Source organism: Lytechinus variegatus, chromosome 12 (assembly GCF_018143015.1).
Source record: "Lytechinus variegatus isolate NC3 chromosome 12, Lvar_3.0, whole genome shotgun sequence".
NCBI classification, from domain to species: Eukaryota; Metazoa; Echinodermata; class Echinoidea; order Temnopleuroida; family Toxopneustidae; genus Lytechinus; species Lytechinus variegatus.
In genome coordinates, this window is record NC_054751.1 from 10,115,035 (window position 1) to 10,135,306 (window position 20,272).

General features: G+C 37.2%; 2 protein-coding genes across 2 annotated transcripts in view; one reads left to right on the forward strand and one right to left on the reverse strand.

Moving 5' to 3' along the window:
* LOC121424988 (phosphoacetylglucosamine mutase-like) overlaps positions 1 to 9,462 on the forward strand; it is a 31,912-nt gene extending 22,450 nt beyond the window's left edge. Inside the window, exons 15-17 of the mRNA XM_041620900.1 lie at positions 276 to 398; positions 6,241 to 6,414; positions 7,101 to 9,462. Coding sequence (XP_041476834.1) covers positions 276 to 398; positions 6,241 to 6,414; positions 7,101 to 7,193 — 390 coding nt within the window. The 3' untranslated portion in view covers positions 7,194 to 9,462. The remainder of the gene's footprint in view (positions 1 to 275; positions 399 to 6,240; positions 6,415 to 7,100) is intronic.
* Positions 9,463 to 13,648: 4,186 nt separating this feature from the next.
* LOC121424881 (actin, cytoskeletal) lies at positions 13,649 to 19,686 on the reverse strand. The gene is made up of 6 exons (XM_041620729.1): positions 19,583 to 19,686; positions 17,667 to 17,834; positions 16,553 to 16,792; positions 16,004 to 16,250; positions 15,363 to 15,554; positions 13,649 to 14,758 (listed from the first exon to the last, which is right to left on the reverse strand). Exons 2-6 carry the CDS (start codon positions 17,790 to 17,792, stop codon positions 14,433 to 14,435), a joined length of 1,131 nt encoding a protein of 376 aa, XP_041476663.1. The 5' UTR covers positions 17,793 to 17,834; positions 19,583 to 19,686; the 3' UTR covers positions 13,649 to 14,432.
* Positions 19,687 to 20,272: the final 586 nt, after the last annotated feature.

A 20,272-nucleotide genomic window follows, 5' to 3' on the forward strand; every position in this document is an offset into this window, starting at 1 on the left:
GTGATGATGATGATGGTGGTGGTGGTGGTGATGATGATGATGATGATGATGATGATGGTGGTGGTGGTGGTGGTGGTGATGATGATGATGATGGTGGTGGTGGTGGTGGTGGTGGTGATGATGATGATGATAATGATGATGATGATGATGGTGGTGGTGGTGGTGGTGGTGGTGTGATGATGATGATTGGGGATGATAGAGATTTCTTGAGTGATGTTAAGGACTATTTGATAGTCTGAGACTTTGACTTATATCTTGATTATTTTTCCCAACAGACTGTAGGAGATGCACTCTCTGATCTGCTCCTGGTAGAGACCATTCTCTGGGCTAAAAGATGGACGGTAGACACATGGAATGCATCCTATACAGACCTCCCTAACAGACAACTCAAAGTCAAGGTCAGATCCATCATATCTTGCTAAAAATAGATCACTGTTTATTCTGTATATTCTGTTTGCAACAATAGGAAAGAGTTTACTTTCTATTTATTCTCACAATATTTAACCCTATTACTACAGGGGGGGGGTTGGCATTTTTAGCGATAAATGTACCGTGTTAAGTTTTTTTACTGTGCCGCTCGCTGATTTCTTACTTGCAAATCTCTTGCATTGAGACCAAATTTGTGACATCCGGGTATGCAGATATGAAATTATCAAGTTCAAGTTGGTCTTTATTTATTCATATAGGAAATTTTTCTTTTGTTCACAACTTCAAGTCAATAAACATAAAAATATCATATTGAACATATAAAACCATTGATAGTAATACATTCATAAGAATTATATACAGTGAAAGTAAATACCCATTTACATAAAGACTAAAGCCATAAAGCCAGAAGTTTTAACATTAATTCGAAAAAGTTACTGTACTGCCTCCAGAGAGGTTTAAAATACATGTATACATTATGCAACATTAGGTTAGTGCATAAGTGAAATAATGCTGGTAAACTTTAGAAAGAAACAAAACAATAATATAAATATACACAACAAAAAAAGTAAGTCCCCCCTAAATCAAATTGCTGTAACTTTTGAACCAAATTATTTTGAGATATGATATTTCATGGGTGGTTTTCTTTACTCATTAAGCAACTCCTGGGGAAAAATGAGATTGATCGGTTGAGTTATGCATGAGTAATTAAAGATTGAATTAAAAATGACCATTTTTGAAAGTCACAAGAGTCGTTTTTCAGATTGTGCAAATACAAAGTTGGGAACAATTTGTTTTTAGGTGAATTTTATGGTGTTATGCTGTTTTACTATCCATCATTTAACCACTTCAGACCAAATTTTGATATCGTATGTAGTTCATGGTTGAGTGAGCACGATGTATTGCAGGGGACGCGGAAGCGGGGGGGGGGGGGGGGGGGGGCTGGGGCCTTCAGCCCCCACTTTTTTCATAAGCAAGTACAAAAATGTAATACGATTGTGATTTTTGGCATGGTCAGTCCCCGCCCCCCCCCACTTAGAAAACTACTCTGCAGCCCCTGTATTGTAATGAATCATCATAGGGTTTTTTTGGTAGTATCTTCTACAACTTGTTAGATCATGTTAAAATTTGAAAATGTTGATGGCTCCCCCGATTAGAGGCCCCTCCCCCATTTAAAATTCTGGATCCACCACTGATCTGTCCATACATTCAACTGATCCTGAGAAATTGTTCGGAAAAGAATACATTTATGCGGTATAAAGAGTATTCATTCCTAAGTTTTCGAATGTGCTCGCTCAACCATGAAATTGGTTAAAGTTCGGAAAGTGTTTGGTGATAGAAATGATGGATGATAAAAACAACAGCAATTAAAGACACATTTGAAACCAAATTTGCCCCCAATATTCACTTTATTACCCTTTAAAATGAGTCTGTGACATTGAAAATCCCAATTTTTCCCATTTGTGTGCCTGCTCATCCATAAATAAACAAATCGATTTCACTTTTGCACAGAATTCTGCCCATAGGTTAATAAACATTACTGCCAAATGACATTGCTAAAGACAGCCTTGAAAAAAAGTTCCACCATATTGAATAAGGGGTTACGTAAATATGCTTAAACATATGCACCCATAATGTACACAAGTCTATGAGAGAGGAAGTCAAAATTTTAACATATATGAAATGAGGATTTGTTTCATTGACGGTTTTTGTTACTTCTGCCAACAGTTATTTCATGAAACTTCACACATGGCTTCAGAGTAACACTATCCAAAAGGTGCGCACACCAAAATAACCATTCGATACGGTAAAGAGTGGGGCCAAGGCCTTGAACTTTTTCTCATTTGCATAATTTTTGAATATTGTGTGCTCATTGATGCATTAAACATCGGGATTTTCATAAAAATCAAATCAAATGAACTGTGCAAGGAGTTTTGTGACAGATATCCATAGTTACAAATTTCATTTTTTCCAATAACGTAAAAAAGAACTAATCACATTCCACATGTTCATTCAAGCGTAAATGTTTAATTTGACACCTTTTAATCATTGAAGCATGATAATTGGTCATGAACATAACGAAAAAGTTGAGAAAAGTTCATTTTCTGTTACAAAAATGAAGCAATACTTGCCTACAATATTTGAAAATCGCATTTTTTGTTTCCAATAAATGTTCATTGAACCGTGAAATGATGAATATTGTTGAAGATAGTCTTCCCCAAAATAACTGTCATCATATTCTAGCAGTTTTATTGATAGAAATGTGTAAAAATCTAATTATAGCAAATTTGGACTTGAGTTTATTCAACCGTGAAATTTAGCTAAAAAAGTTGAATCGTCTTTTAGAAAGTACCTTTTACAAGCCTTCTGACTATTTTTCATGATGAGAATGTGGAATTAGTTCCAATAAAATGGAATCAAAGTCATGATATTTTGCTTGTGACTTTTGAAAAGTGACATTTTTGCCTTCTGACGGTGCTCACTGAAGCACGACGTAAGATACGTCCACAACATTTACTCAGAGGGTAGCTTATAAATTTACCTACACGCTCATGTAAAAATATATCAAAAACTGGCATTGGTTCGGAAATTATTGATGTTTGTTTAGGGGGGGACTTACTTTTTTTGTTGTGTATAGTATAAGACCAAAAAATGCATAAAAATTAGAAAAAACAATCAAATACATAAGAAATCATTTTTTTGTACCAGGACTTTGCTTTCATTTACAAAAGTTAAGAAAGCTGTAAAGAATATTTGCATATAAAATTAGCAATCTAGAAACTTAATTTAGTGAATTAGAGCAAAAAGTATGACTTCATGAATGAATTAGTGTAATTAATTCTTATAAAGTAAAATATTTGGATTTAGTGTAATTTACAAAATTACATAATTTACATCTATCACGAGAGCAGATGCAGACAGCAAAGCCTAATATTGCAACTTCAGCTGCATGTAAAATTGAAAGAGGGTCAGCTTCTGTGTATGTTTACTGGTGTTGTAACTGAAAAGTCAATGCTGCACCTTACATCTTTGCGATAGCCATTCTTAGTCGAACTATGACATCTGTCAGCTAAAGTGTGAGTGAGTCCTTTGTTTCAGTGGTGAACAGGAATTCCTTTTTGTCCCTGATAGAGGTATTGTCATCACTGACTTCATACATCCTCACCGTCTTTGCCTTGTGTTTTCCTCAAGTGAAGACTTTGGTGTGTTGGTGTGACTTTTGTCATACACAACTCTGGCTTGGTTATAATGCTTGGCCTATGCATCTGTATGTTGCACATACATACGAGCCATATCCTTGCAGGTTTGGAAGCTTCCTACTGCCATTACTTCCTGAAGAACAGCCATACCATCAGGTAGGAGACACCTCTGCTTCCTCAAAGATTGGTGGTTCTGATCCACTGATGCTAGAACATACCTTTTTATTGCAACACCAGACACCTAACACAAAATGTGTAGTACTTGACTTTTGTCAGTAGCTGGATGTATTGATCCTTTAAATCTCATAGATCAATCAACAATGAAAAAATGTGGAGGTGCTGTGGTCGAGTGGTCTAAGGCCCCTGACCAGGAGTTTGAAAGTCTGGGGTACTATTCTTGGTACCTACATGTATGCCTGTGAGCAAGGCATTTAATCGACAATGCTCTTTTTATCTACATTCAAATAAATGGAAATGCTATATGGATGGTGTTAACTAGGTGTGCACTTGTTTTGGGATTTTTTCTTCATTTGTTTGTACCTGCAAATACATGTTTGCCAATCACCTCCTGGAGGTCAATACCTTCTCTCCCAGATAGGGTGATGATTATGAATCTTGCACATAGAGATGCAGAGGCTGTCAACACCACAGCTTCTGTTCCTGTCTTCATCTTTACTGGTTTGGCAGTTTTTTTCCATGACTGAATATTTGTCTTTGTCATTTTACTCCATAGGTTTCCTTTTTTCTTCAGTTGATCATTCAAAAGTTTCTCATATTTTTCCTTTCCAACCTTCTCAACTGAAAGTATGCCATTTGCAACCTCCTCTTGAATTATTTCCTTTGTTACAAGTTTGATCATCTGGTTCTTGGTCTCTTCCTTGCATTCCTCAAACATGTTTAGTGCATCCAAGAATTTTTAAAGTTTGGATATGGCTTCTTCCTCTCTTTACTCCTGCTAAGATTATGATTCCTTGATTTGTACTCCCTTCTTTATTACCAGACAAGAGATACTCTGTTTCTTGTGCAATGTGAGTCAATTGAGGAGCTGTGAATTTTGTCCAGAAAACAATGCATAATTGGATTTTTATCACAGGCTACCTCAGAAAGATGTTAAATTTTTATCAATTTCCAATTTTGTCCACAAGAAAGGGCTTTCTAAATTTTGCTGAGTTTAAGCTTATGTGGGAGATTTAAATAGATAAAAGAATAAATGAAGAAATAATCTTCCATTCTTAAACCCTCTGAACTGATTAAATAATTTTACAAGAATGTGGTGAATAATTAAAAGGCTGATGAAGTACATCTTTTCTTTTTAAAAAAAGATATCATTTTGTCATCATCTCACAATGATAATTGTGTAAGGATGGGTCACTATATCACTTTGGTGGCTATGTTGAATAAGAGTTTGGTAAATAATTGAGAGAAAATAAATCAACATAATACTACATATCATGAAAATACAAAAAAAAAAACATACTGTTAACCAATATTATTATCAATAAGGGTGTTTCTTTTAGCATTTATGTCCAGTCCAGAAATTCCTGTGGCGGCCATTTTGAATTTTGAAGTAGGACCAAAGACAGCATGTATAAATTTGAAAACAAGCAGTTATGTGTTCAGCACAAAAACAGGGGAACAGTTATCAACATTAACCTTGAATTTCAGATTTTTATACATATTGTTGATTTTTATACAATATGTTTCTTTCAATGTTAAAATCTGGCCTATCAAACTTGATTTACCTCTGAACTCTTTGTCTGCCTTGTTCAACTAGAGTCACATACAGCAGACTGCCAATAATCAACTTTTTTGTATATCTGAACCCCTATTTCCTTCATTCTTATAAACTCACTTCATGAATTCCCAAGTCTTGATGATTCGAGAGCATTACAAGTTTTCATATAAACTAGAAAAACAGAAATTACTTCAGAAAGTTCCCACACATACAGTGTAGGACACACACAAAACAAGTCTTATAGAATTTGCCAAGCAATCAATATTCCTACTGTACAAATTAGATTATTTGCTATGAAGTATGAAAAAAAAAATAATTCACCAGATTCTTTGACTTTTAATTATTACTTTTTTTTGTAAACTAGGACATTGGCGGCGGAAGCCAAAAAGTTTAGGGGGTCCACCTGAAATTTTGGGATGGACACAGGAAAAAAAAAGTTATCAACAAAAAACTTCAAATTTAGTGGGGGGGAACAGGTCCCCCAGTCACCCCCCGCTTCCGCCGCCTATGAACAAGGATAGTATTAGCATATTTGTGAAATGTTGCTTAGCAATCCAATGCGCAATTCTACGAACAATTATTCTAGGGAAGAGTCATGTACAAAGTTCATACAGAATATTCATGGTAAAACATGAGGACTGAAGACAGCAAATACAATAGACACTGCTTAAGGCAATTTTCCACAAGTCAAATAACTGATAAGTCAAAGCACTCCCCAGACTAGAATATGCAAACATGTGTGATTTATACTTTCTAATTCAAATTTTGCCCAAGCTGAGCAGTTTTCTGTGGTTCCAAAAGATTTGAATTAGGCAGATTCACTTGTAGAAATAATTGTTTTGAATATAATTGGAAGACTGGTAAATCATCCCCTCTCAGGTGGCTGACCGAACAGCAGTCCAGACAACAGATGCCGAGAGACAGTGCACCAGACCGGCTGGCTTACAGGATGCCATCAACACCCTGATAGCAAACTACCAATCAGCGCGCTCGTTTGTGAGACCATCGGGAACAGAAGATGTCGTCAGGGTCTATGCTGAAGCTGCAACGAGAGTGAGTAATTAGGATCGTACTTTGAGGATACACTGAAATTGTTTTTATGCCTCTGCTCACAGGGGTGGTTGTCAGAGGCATTATGTTTTTGGGGGGCTCATCCATCCATCTGTCCATCCTGTTTCATTCTTGTTATAACCAAACTGTATGCATCATAGAAGTGACAATGGCCTTATGCAGGGGGGGGGGTCATGAGGTCAAAGGTCACAGAAGTCATTAAAGCTAGATGTGTAATATATATTCTTGGCCTTGCATTGATAGAAGCATGCGTTTTGACTGTGTGCAGTTGCGAGTCCTATTCTTATTTTAAGTCAACTTGAAGCACTGATGCTACAGCCATCTTTAAATGTCAACATTATTCCTGGCCCCTTCCCCTGTAAAACGAAGCCTAACACCTGATCACAGGGTTCAGACATATACTTGTATATATCATCATTATACGGAAAAAGTAGGTATTCTTGTAGTTCTTCCAGTAGCTCCTTCAAAACATAGCTTGTACAACACATTATTATGTTGATTATTATGTACAATCAAACATACTAACCAAGGATTCCCCAGTCCTTATTAGGGTTCATTTTGTACATACTTTGTGTAAAGTATACCTTAATATTCATATTTTTGTGATGTGCACAAGGCTGGGGAATCTTTGTTTTCATTATTCCTTTTTTTTCTATTTCTCTTGCCAGGAACAAGCAGACAAACTAGCTTATGAAGTGGCAGGAAAAGTATATGATCTAACCAACGGTGTTGGTGATCGCCCAGTAGCTCCATCAAGCTGATCTGATCATCATGTATTGTACTGCAATCGCCTTCTAATATCTTCAGGAAAGGATCAAAGAGCTTAAATTCTGTTATGTAAATTGGCAACAAAGATTTTGTTTCCTTTTAGTATTTTTTTAGTGCTATATTGTCATACATATATTTGATATTTTAGACTTTTTAGCCATTAACGTGCTGTTTTCACATTCCAACGTCTTTGGAAACGGATATTTTATAGACTTCCTTTCATTAAATTGGCAGCATAGTTCATTTTACTCTATTTTTGCATTGTTACACAGTCATGAAATAATTTGTCAACCTGTATAAGCATTCTCACACTGTTTTATTTTCTGAAATAAAACATTTTACAACTCAGTGGTATGATATTAGTGTTAAAATGCATAGTTAGGTGCCAAGTACAGTTCATTGATGTTTTGCCAATTTGTAGTGTAACTTGATGATTCAATTTGTTTTTTATGTGTTACCAATTCAAAGAATATTACACTTTTCCACCATAAAATGCATAGCATTTCGACATGGTCATCCAATCACCTGTGTATTGATTTTTATTACCTGCGTACTAATGAACTACTAAGTAAAAGGTACGTAGATAAAATCATTAATGAATAAGAATGATTTTAACATTGTGGTAAAAGTAAAAACATAACATTTTATTTGTTATTCCGGTTCATGATTTCCAAGTGAATTGCAATTCATTTTTCATTTCATACATACTTCCATGTCAGTCTTTTGAAAAGAGTTACTTTTCAAATGCTCTAAATGCTTGTCACATGGCAAGGAAATGGTGATCAAAACATGTGTGACATGTATATAACTCTTGTGAATTACAGTTCAGATGTTTTTAGTGCTGATATACTTCCATATCATTCATGAGAAAATTATATAGGTTTTTGTTTGTTGAAAGGATTATGATTCTAATGCCCACAATGCTTGTCATGTGACGAGTAAATGGTGATTAAAACATGACTGACATGTTATGACTTCCATATGAATTGCAGTATTATTCAGTATTTAAAAAAAATAATTATGGCGTTACAGTACTTAGTTACAAATTACATGTACATCATGAAGTATATAAATTTGTTGGTATTCAAAGGCCGGTGCACACTACATGAACCATTGCAATTAGATTTACAAAGGTATTGAAATAGCATTTGATATGTGAACATTCTAATGATCAAACTTCCAAATAGTGGTATGAAATTCCAATCTATTTTGAGCCTCTCTATAGGAATAAAGCAAATCCATTCCAAATCTTGATGCCGTCATCGACTGCAACTTCTGTATCATTATTCTTATAGTTTTTGGTAACTTATTTGATATCAGGGTGGACTTCTATTTTCAGTCTTGTATAATCAAAACTCTACACTTATGCAGGTGTTAGAAACATGTATATAATATTGGAGATATTATCAGTAAAAATAGATATTGTAGTATAATGCCAAATTTTAGTTTTTTTATTTGACAGTTCCATCTGCCATGTGTATAGGTTATTCTGTAAATTACACTTTAAATTTTGTGTATATTTCTTAATAGTGGACAGGTGAGTAACTGCTCATTAAATTTTTTTTTCTGTAAGTGCACTTTGAAAATCTAGACAATTGAATGCGTTGTTCTTTTCTTGAGAATTGGTGGATAGATTGTAAAACTTGAAAGAGTGCTAATTGACCCACCATTCCAATCACTTGCATCATTCTGTGTTTCTGCTAAATCATTCTATCAAAAAAATCATATACTGTTAATAGACACTTCAATGGTATTCTGTAAGTCCTGGATGTTTATTTGTATGTTAATTTAGAAATATTGGCCATAAATTGTTGCACTTTCAAGCTTCAAGCAATTCTGGAAATAAAAACAACTCAGAACGGTCTGATCTTAGTTTTAAAAGTTTTTCTGTACATTTGTACTAAAACAAGAAGACAGTACATATATCTGCTGGCATTCAGTGCACCTATTTATTTTATGATGATTGCTGATTTGGCTTTGTTTTGCTTTAATTATGGGATATCAATATGATTTACAAATATTATAAGGGGAAAAATGAGAGAGCTGGGAAACCCTGACATTAAACAATTTTTTTTCAGGATATGGTGAAGATGGCTGTTCATAAGACGATTCAACCCTATATATCGCACCAAAGATTAAATAACATTCCACTGTTATTGTATTAGACTTTCTGCATAGTAGTTTATCTGTTTGTTGAAAAGTATATAAAGATCATCACTCAGTCTGTGAACTATAATTGTATTCATCCACCCCCCCCCCCCCTTGTAAAGATAAAAATATTCAGATTTGGCATAAAAATATGAAGTAAGTATGGGGGTGTTGTCTAGTGGTTAAGACTCTCTCGTCTTTCAATCTGAGGGGTGTGGGTTTGATTCCCAGCCATGCCGTGCTTTCCTTCAGCAAGAAATTTACCCACATTGTGCTGCACTCAACCCAGGTATGGTGGCAGGTAGTAATTCCTCAAAAAGCTTTGAGCATCGGAATCGGTAGACTAGTTCAGCCGGGGTAATATAGGAGAGTCTTGAGCACCTAACAAGGTGGACATTGGGCTATACAAATCATATATTTTATTATTCATTACAATGTTTATAAAGAGAGAGAAAGAGCAACGTATTGACACATCACTATCCTTGTTAATACAATCATTTATGTGTTTTTTTGTTTATTTTCTTTCATTAGAATACCTTTTCGATCAAAGGTTGCATTCAATGATGTCCCGAATACAAAGAAAATATATGATCAAAACACATGTTTTAAAGGAACATTATTTAATTTCTTGTTTTCTAGTTACATATTGATGGTGGCTCTTGTAACTTAATAACAACATAATACAGGGGTGTGACAGTTCAGCTATTTAGCTGATTTCAGCTATATTTGTTCTTAATTGTCAAGCTTATTTCAGCATTCTTTGTTTTTTGTCTGTACAAAAGTATAGGAGCTTTTGCAATTTCAGCTATTTTAATTTGTTGTTGCTCACACCCCTGATAATAACACAAGCAAGTCTTCTTAGATTCTGGATTGCCTCCACAACATGTATACACATACTCCACCCCCTGGGGAGTATTCCAGTAATTGGCTGACTAACCTGTCTTCAGTAACATCCGAATATTATTTGTGAAGGAAGTAGTTTCAATAGTTTTACTGTCTTGTACTGTGGTGCAATAGTTATTGTAGCTCTTTGGTGCCATTTTAGAAAGGAAGGAAAAAAAACCCAGTAAATAAATGGTTAGTTCCAGTGCTCTTAATGTTGATTTGACATGAAACACCATTTTTTTCTTGTCTGTCTTGTTTTAAATATTATTTTGTCGTAGATCGTTGCTGGAAACAAATGTTATCGATGTATCCATTCCTTGTTTTCAGATTCATGTCATTGATAGCAAGCAAAGATATTCAGTAGTCATATTTTTTTAACTTTTATTTCATATGTATGAGATCACGAGAAAGATATTTGTAAATATTTTTGTTGTTAGATCTAAGAATAATTTTTCTGACCTTTATGTGAGAGATGTTCATGTGTTACATGTCAATCACGTGGAATTGGTGTAAAATATGATGTCTGGTTGCAATCATATTTCATTTATTTTCACATATGGTTTCAGATCCATGTATGTGCAATACAGTGCACATGAAATCATTGTGGATTTCAGTAAAAAGACAACTTTCATTGACCTCCATTTCCACACCATACATAAAAATGATAATGCGTGGCAGTGTTGCAAAATAAGAACAGCATGATATGATTAAAACATGTATTAATCATGTGACGGTGAAACCGTGAAAACATCACCTCAAAAGACCATCAAGTGCTTTATTTACTTATTTCTTAAATGCAAACAATATTTGGTTTTCCCCACTCAAAGCTCTTTGTGATAAATCGTTAACAACTCATTCTCACGTACAGATTAGAGATTCATGGTTACATGCGTGTGTTCAGTTATGGATATGCTAATATTCATCAGTTGTTTTTTCCTGAAAATCCCACTCTAATGGGGTGTTGCAAGAAACTTGCGATCAATTGCAAGTCTACTTTTGGTCTCTAAATCAATCATATGTCTTGCAATTAATTTCAAATTAGTGATTGATTGCTAATTTGCTCCTTGAAACAAGAAGTTTACTCTGATTTGCTACAGCTTATGTTGATCCATCAGTTATGAATTTGCAACAGAATATTTGCAATTGATTGCAAATATTTTCGTGCGACACCCCTAAGTGTAAATATTCACACAGATTTCTTTGTGTTTGAAGTTAGTGTGATAAATGGTTCCATGACATTTTCTCTGGCGACAATAGCTCTGCTCTAAATTCCACACACTAATCAAATTACCAATATTAACCATGGGTTTAACACTATACCCTACCCTAAACCTAACCGGCTAACATAAAACCCTATTGCAACACTAACCATACATCTTAGACGAAATTGAGCCCAGAGCAATTGTCGTAGGAGCAAATGTCGTGTCACCGTGATAGATACATACAGAGAACCCAAGTACGATGAAATTACCATCCATGTCTCACTTTTGTTTATTGAAATGGGGTGATAATATACCGGTACTCATTCATGACAAAGTCCTATAAAATGTGTAAATACATGTAAAAATCGACTGTAGACCAAGTTTTGTGGTTTTAGTAATTTTTTTTTTAATAGTCGTGACTTGGGTGTGGCAACTCTATATTAACCTTCATTCAAAATTTATGTCTAATCCCAACTCATGTGGCAGAAGACAAAAACCCTACAAGATATTGCATTATTTACTGGATATTGGATAGTTTTGCATTAAAAAAGTAAAAAAATTATTGCTTGATTTTGTGCTTGCTCGCAACTTTTTAGAACTCTTGCCCCATCTGCCATATTTAGCTTTGTCAAAATTTGTGGCTCATCCCAGTGGGTGATGTAATCATTCAATGTACATTCAAAAGCTTTAGACATCGTGGTGTGGAGATGGAAGGGTGTGGGGTGGGGGGCTAGCAAAGCATCTCTCCCAGAAATTTTTGTAGTACCTTTAATTGTATAAAATAATGGTGCACCAATTCTTTCATTTTCAGGGGAGCCATTTTGACAAGTTTGATGAGACACATTTTTCGAACATATTGTAATCTGTTCTAGCAGAGAGTCTACTCGAACTCCCTGGTTCTAGTTTTGCCCCGTTAACATCTCATCTCCCATACATATTGCTCTCTCTCTCCTCTTTCATAATAACAATCACTTCCCCCACTTGCGGTTCTATTTATTCACTTTCCATCTCATCCATTCAGTAATTTTCAGGAGAATGTTCGAAATTCAGGAAGGTACTATTAAACTTATTGCTGTTTTTTTTAAATCAACGTTGGATAAATTAAACTTTACCTTACAAAGGGTCAGGCAGGGTTACAAAAAAAAGACGGGGAAAAGAATCAAGGGGGGGGCACAAAAGGGGAAGATTGGAAGGGAGGGGTAGGAAAGAAGGGACAGAGATTGAGAATGGGTGTGTGATAGGTAGGAAATGAGGACATACAGAAGAAGAAGAAAAGAGCATGGGAACGAGAGAAAGGAGAGAGAAGAGAATGAGTAGAGATAAGGAGAAGGGGGTAGGAAGAGGGAGTGAAGGGGGATATTCTTGGAAAAGGACAGAAAGGGAGGAAGAAGAGAATGAAAGATTCAGTGGTGGAGAGAGGCGGAGTTAGGAAGAAAGAATGAATGTATAATGGCTAGAAGAGAAACTGAGAAAGCAGAGAGAAGAGAGATGAAGCGGGAAGGATATGGCATTGAGAAGAGAGGCGGGGGGGGGGGGGGCATTGGAAGAGAGTCGAAAGGTGGGAGAGAGCAAGGGAGTTGGAATAGAAAGGGGGGTAGGGGAGAATAGAGAAAAGTGGCAATAAAGAGAGGGGTAGAAAGAAGGAAGGTGAGGGTAGAGTTATTTATTTTTTACTGAACTATATTCCGAAATTGCCTGCTCTTAATTCCTCTTAACGTCACCTTTCCCTTCTACATGTTTCTCACTCTCTTCACTTCGGATATTTTCTCTTTCGCAAAGTATCAACTCTGTTCTTCTGTCACTCTCTCTAACACTCACCCTCACGAGAAAACAACCACTCTTTGTTTTGATACTTCTTTTGCACAATTGAATTTTCATTTCACTCTTGTTCATCTCTTATTATTTTCTCTCAGCTGTTAACCAGATTACTTCCCACAATCTCGATATGCACGCCATTTACTCTACCAAAATACATCTCTCGAATCAACGTTCACCAATGAAAATATAACCAAAGCAAACATTCACATCAACCAACCCGACAAATTAAACGATAGCCAATCTTCACAAGAGCAGCTCGCAAATGTTTTTTCTCCAACGACAAAATCTCGTAAATGGGAAATTTCGTCGGTGGAAAAAAAAATCGCAAACAGTTCATCTCACCAATTCACCAGCAATGATATTACCTCAGAGCATGTAAACAGATATCAGAGTGATTTGAACGGCTTTCAGTACTTTTATTGATATGAATACTAAACCATATAAAGTTACATTCCAACTATACCTAGAAATAATAAATAATAAAAAATAAAGAAGTCACAAAATATTGCCTTTGCCGATCAAAAAAGCTATTTCTTTTTGATTGTTCGTTATCTTTCGAAACATATAGTTCTGGTGAATTCCAATTACCAATCCATTAGATCTTATATCCAGTTGACTTTCCATCATTTAGATGATCCATCATGTAAGAAAATCGGACATTCAACATAATCAATCTTAGTTAGACGCTCTCAATGCTTACCCCAGAGGGGCGACCCATGTCGTGGGCGTGATCTTAGAAGATGAATGACAGAAAGAGGGTGACGTCACAATAATTCTATAAATGATACTCTAAAATTAATATAGAACCTACAGGGCTCCGACTACAGATTGCACAAAGAATAACTGCCAATGTCAGCCCTCCTAGACCAGTGAGCCCTTATCCGTTGATGTAAGACATAATATAAAGACAGAGACATTTTTAAAAAAGAGAGAGGGAGAGAGAGCAAATTTACATAAAAAGAAATATTTTGAAACATGGTTTGAGGGTCATGTGACGCGTGGTGTAAGAAAAGAACAAGAGACGCGGCTTAACTGTATAGAAGTTTCTTGGTGTTACCAAGATGGAACGTATTCCGGACCAAGGTCTAGGTTCAGGTGACAGTTCAACCTAGCCTGCGCGCCAAGAGTGTCTTTGCATGTGTCCATCTCGGTGTTTGATTTGGATCTGGAGCGAGACGTTTAGAAGCACTTGCGGTGGACGATGGATGGACCGGACTCGTCGTACTCCTGCTTGCTGATCCACATCTGCTGGAAGGTGGAAAGGGAAGCCAAGATGGAGCCACCGATCCATACGGAGTATTTCCTTTCTGGTGGGGCAATGATCTTGATCTTCATGCTGCTTGGGGCAAGAGCGGTGATCTCCTTTTGCATCCTGTCGGCGATACCTGGGTACATGCTGGTGCCTCCGGAGAGGACGGTGTTGGCGTAAAGATCCTTACGGATATCAATGTCGCACTTCATGATGCTGTTGTATGTGGTCTCGTGAATACCAGCAGATTCCATACCTGGGGTCGGAGAATGGAAAAAAATAGTAGAGGCGGTGTCAAGTAGAGTGGTCGAAAAGAATCGAAACGAGGAACGTCTTATTGGGCATGATTTAACACAAACGCGTAAAGGTTTAAACCCGATATAATTAGAACGGCCCGAAAAAATCGAAACAATTTTCATCGTCAAAATAAAGGCATAAGACCCACAATGAAAAGTTTAAATAGATCGAGGCTAAATGTATGAAACATTCGAATGAATATGATATAAATCAAAGGGATAGTATCTGAAATTCTAAAGGCATTTTACCAAGGATGATATTGTCTTTGATTTTAAGACTATTTTTTTTCATTTCAATGATGATGTAGATGATGTATAACAACAGCGCTCAAATATGCTTCAAACGTCTCTTGAACTGTAAACTGAATCATTATGAAATATCAGAATCCAAGACTAGAAATAACGTAGAAAATTAGAGACCACCGTGACCGTGAACTATAATATCCGGGGGTAATTCTCAAGTATTCCCATTTACTTATTCAGCGAGATATCACTTTATAAAAGTATTACCCTCTGTGGATTGTTTTAAAATCTTTTCAGGTTAAAGTGTTTTAGAAGGCTTACCAATGAAGGCTGGCTGGAAGAGGGTCTCTGGACACCTGAACCTCTCATTGCCAATGGTGATGACCTGACCGTCGGGCAACTCGTATGACTTCTCGAGGGAGGAGGATGCAGCGGCGGTGGCCATTTCCTGCTCGAAGTCCAGGGCGACATAGCAGAGCTTTTCCTTGATGTCACGGACGATTTCACGCTCGGCTGTTGGGTGCAAAGAAAGGTATTTGAGAACGCTGGTTAGTGAAGTAATAACAAAAATGAAGTTCGGGGGGGGGGGATTTTACTGAATTTTGTCAAGAAAAAACTGACCGATCACGCTAAAAGGCGCCAAAAAACCCAATAAATGAAATTCATAAGAAATGTAAGAATTGTTCTATGAAGAGAATAGACGGTCCTACGTAACATTCAAATATTTATTTATCCGTCACCAGTTAAAAATAATATGAAATTTTGATGTCATATAATCAAAGAAAAATCTCGATTCTGTTAAAGTGATTTGGAACAAGGAAAGCAAGATTATGGGTTCCAAAATTACTTTCAGGGGCCAGGGCTATAATCTGTAGTCCTTTGTTGTGAAAATTGTTATATCTTTCCAGTTTCTGTCGGATATGAGAAGTTAAGAATTCGAATTGGGGGTGAACGAAACGTACCCGTGGTGGTGAAGGAGTAACCACGCTCGGTGAGGATCTTCATCAGGTAGTCGGTGAGGTCACGTCCGGCCAAGTCCAGACGGAGGATGGCGTGGGGGAGGGCGTAACCTTCGTAGATGGGGACGGTGTGGGTGACACCATCACCGGAGTCGAGGACGATACCGGTGGTACGTCCGGAGGCGTACAGGGAGAGGACGGCCTGGATGGCGACGTACATGGCGGGGGCGTTGAAGGTCTCGAACATGATCTGGGGTGGGAGAAAACAAAATCAAAACAATCGATGGCAAAAATGATAAGAGGTGGAGAAATGAACTGACGAACAATCATCGCTTACTGACACGCAAGTCAAGTTTTTCGAAAGAAATATATTGTTTGCCTGCATCTTTCTTGCAATGTTGGGCGTCTGTTCTCGATAATGAAGTCGCTTTAAAGCAATTATTAACTGTCTCGAAAAGAGTATCAAATTGGAATTCTCGTTTTGGGAGAATTGTCAGAATTTTGAAGAAGTTCCGATGGTGTGATAATGACGACCGTTAATATGAAACCTACCTGGGTCATCTTTTCCCTGTTGGCCTTGGGGTTGAGGGGAGCCTCGGTAAGGAGGACGGGGTGTTCCTCTGGGGCAACACGGAGTTCGTTGTAGAAGGTGTGATGCCAGATCTTCTCCATATCGTCCCAGTTGGTGACGATACCGTGCTCGATGGGGTATTTGAGGGTCAGGATACCTCTCTTGCTCTGGGCTTCGTCTCCTACATAGCTGTCCTTCTGACCCATACCTACCATGACACCCTGGATAGGGAGAGAGAAAAAATATATCGCATTTGGGAGAATTTGGGGGCAGAAATATCAAATAAGACCTTAAGAAATGAAACATTAGCGTCACATCGTGCTGTTCCGTTGATTACGGTGAGAGGGTTCTTTTAGGAAAGGTTATTGCAAATGGATAATCAAACGACAGATTGAATTTGGATTATTACATGAATATACCAACATTTTCATGGCGTGGTCAGCCTGAATATTGGTTTGGATTTTGGAATAGTGTATTAAGACATTATGCATGTATCGCAAGTTTAGATGAATGTTTTGTTTTTAGTCAAGAGGCAAGTTTTGGCATTCTTCGTAATGGAAAATAAAACTGATTGACATAACGCCAAAGATTTTATACGCAAAGTTAAGGTGGGTGAAATTCTGAGAAAGCAAACGCACCCCCCCAAAAAAAAACACATATAAGAATATAAGAACCCACTTTCAATAAAATTGCATGTTTGGTAAAAGTTTTTCATTCATTTCAAGAGTAAATCATAATGATTATCATAAGTGCAAAATCGATAAACGTAAAAAAAACAAAAAGAAAAATAAACTGTTGAGATATTTCAGATATGATTTTGGAAACCGAGAAGAATAAAAATCGAGTAAAGAGAAACTGACTTTTCATATATTTAAGATGTTAGATTAGTGCCGTTGTATAATCTGCCGAGTGGTTTGCACTCGACAATTGAAGATTTTTTTTAATACAAAATTATATCAGCTTTCCATAATTTCAGGAAGTACTTGAAGTGACGCATTTAATTCTGTTATAATATTTCCATCCAAAACTGTCGCAATAGTGCGCGGCAACGATCTCAAAATGACGCGAGACCGAACAAGATCAAGATGAACGTACCTGGTGACGCGGCCTTCCGACGATGGATGGGAAGACGGCCCTTGGGGCGTCGTCTCCGGCGAAACCGGCCTTGCACATACCGGATCCATTGTCTACAACCAAAGCTGCTACTTCGTCGTCGCACATGGTGACTGTTTATGTGTTTTCACGTGACTTTAAAACAAAGACCTGCAGAGTGGAAGAAAGAAAGACAAAATAAAATTATATAGATTTATCGAATATAATAAAGTAGGCGATCTAAAAGGCAACACTAAACGAAAATATTGAATGCAAAAATTGATGATACGTTGTTGTTTTTTCAAGCGACAATTACAAAAATATAATCTTAATGGAATGATATTTCATTTTGCCGAAACGGAATGCTAAAGGTAATCATTAAGATATATTTTACAATATCCCATAGCTGGGAGCGATAATGTATACAGAGCCTTCTTTTTTGACAAATGATACTATTGTGCCGCATCGAGATTTGAACCTCAAATCATGTAATTCACAATTCGAAGACAATGACACCTCTAACCCTTAGTTTGCATGTACGTATAGACCATATGGGCCCTAATTATCTCCAAGTCCTAAGTTAATAAAATGCGAAGAGCGAAAATATTATATGTACTTTAGCCGAGTAACATTGTAATCTAAATGCTTTTTGGATAAAAAAGAACAACTGTCAAAAATCGCAGCGTTCAAAGTTTAACGCAATTTGCAATAACTATGCTCTGAATCATTCGTGACCTGAACTTGCAAAAGGAATTTCGATTAGCCGGTGATCAAATTAACCTCCAACAGCAGAATCTAAATTAGATTTCTCGAATGCCATTGTAATTTTTTTATGCCAAGTTATTTCTCACGAATGAAGTGCATTTTTGGGTTGATGGGCGCAGAAGGTCAATGAATGAGAGCGGAGCGTCGCTGGTTGGCCGGTCAGCCAAGAGTAGTAATACCAAATAAGGAAGTGCTGCTAGACATTCCATTGGTGCGGAGTAAAGTGGGCGTGGCAGTGAACCAATGTTCAGCCAATGTCGTTCGTGTGTTTCGGTAAAGCCGGGTTTTCGCATTTCCAAGTCCTTCTTCGGTCATAAGCTTTGACCAATAAAAAGTAAATGAGTTTTATGAATATGCATCGCGGCTTCTCTAAACAGTAAAGCGCTTTTGAAGGCATAATCTTTTTTGCAGACCTAAGGCAAATTCATTAAAAAGCTAAAATTCAAGAATGCATAAACGCATGAAGTACGATTTAAGCAAACGAAATTGTAAAACAATTTTAAAGTTCTATCTGTGCTTCTCACATAATTCTCAAAAAATTACGACATACGCGCATAACCTGAAGTCAAATTCAATCTAAGGATGTGATACTACTAATTAATTGGTTGCCGATTCACAGATGCTATCAATAAAGTTCAACCTATGCTATATCTCAATGACAGTTTGGCATGGTTGATACAATGTGAATCCATGCCAAGTTGGATTGCCATAAGTGAAACAACAAGAGACATGAATGATTGTAAGAGTAGCCTACATATGCTAACATGATTAAAGACACATCAAAGTCAATGACTCCTTCCATTTGGTTCAAACCAATGACCAATTAAACGTTTTGTTTCAAATCTAAGAATTGTCGCAATAATTTGACCAATGACGGAAGAGTATTTTCCTGTGCTTAAGACAGATGAACTATTAAGGCAGTGCTTCAAAATAATGAAATCAAATTATATCCTAAATCCTGAATGGCTAATTAAGATATATCCAGACTGTCGGAGGCGCCTATCCTCATCCTTGCCCGAGCTATCATCCACCGGGTGAGATGCCCGTCGGTGTATCCTAAGCAACCACATCCTCATCTAAACAGATGCACAGATGATTGAAGAAACTAAACTGCATTGAAACAGACGCAGTATAAACTCTACAACTCAACTCACCGATTTCGCTATTCCTTTTGCTGCCGCTGTTCACGGAAGGTGTGGAGATTGGAGGTGGAGGCTCCGACTTATATACCGGAGGAAGTGGGTCTTTTCTGCGAAACCCCAATCGACCCTGCCCATTTTAGGGTACAATCTGCATCCCGACATAAACGGGACTTCGTGTGCCTTAACGGACGGGCGCGGGGACGCACCACGCCCTGCGACTGGCCCGCGGAGTTTCTCTCATGAATACGATATGAATATGGATGATGATGAATATGCATGACGGGAAGTTTTCTCGGAAGAGGTAGATGGGGCGGCCAATGAGAACGGGGCCGACCTATGTTTGGATCAACCAAGACGGCCGACCGAATATGGCATCGGGGAACTGATAGGAGAGAAGGTGCATGGAGGGGAGGGAGGAATGCATTAATAGGAGGTATGTTTCGGTGAGTCCCCCTGTTCCCTGCAGCGGCGCCATACATTGGAAAGCATTACATCTACCAACGACCCACATGCAACAAATTATTGTTCATATTTTAATATACCCAATATACCAATACATCCACACATGTTGTACGTTCTCATTCAACTGTTCAAGGAGGGACTGTAATGTGACCTTTCCATACAATTAAACATTATTGGCACCCTACCAAAGAGCACTTTCTTTGCATTTAGTTTCGGAATTATTTTCTGAAGTGTCTGCCG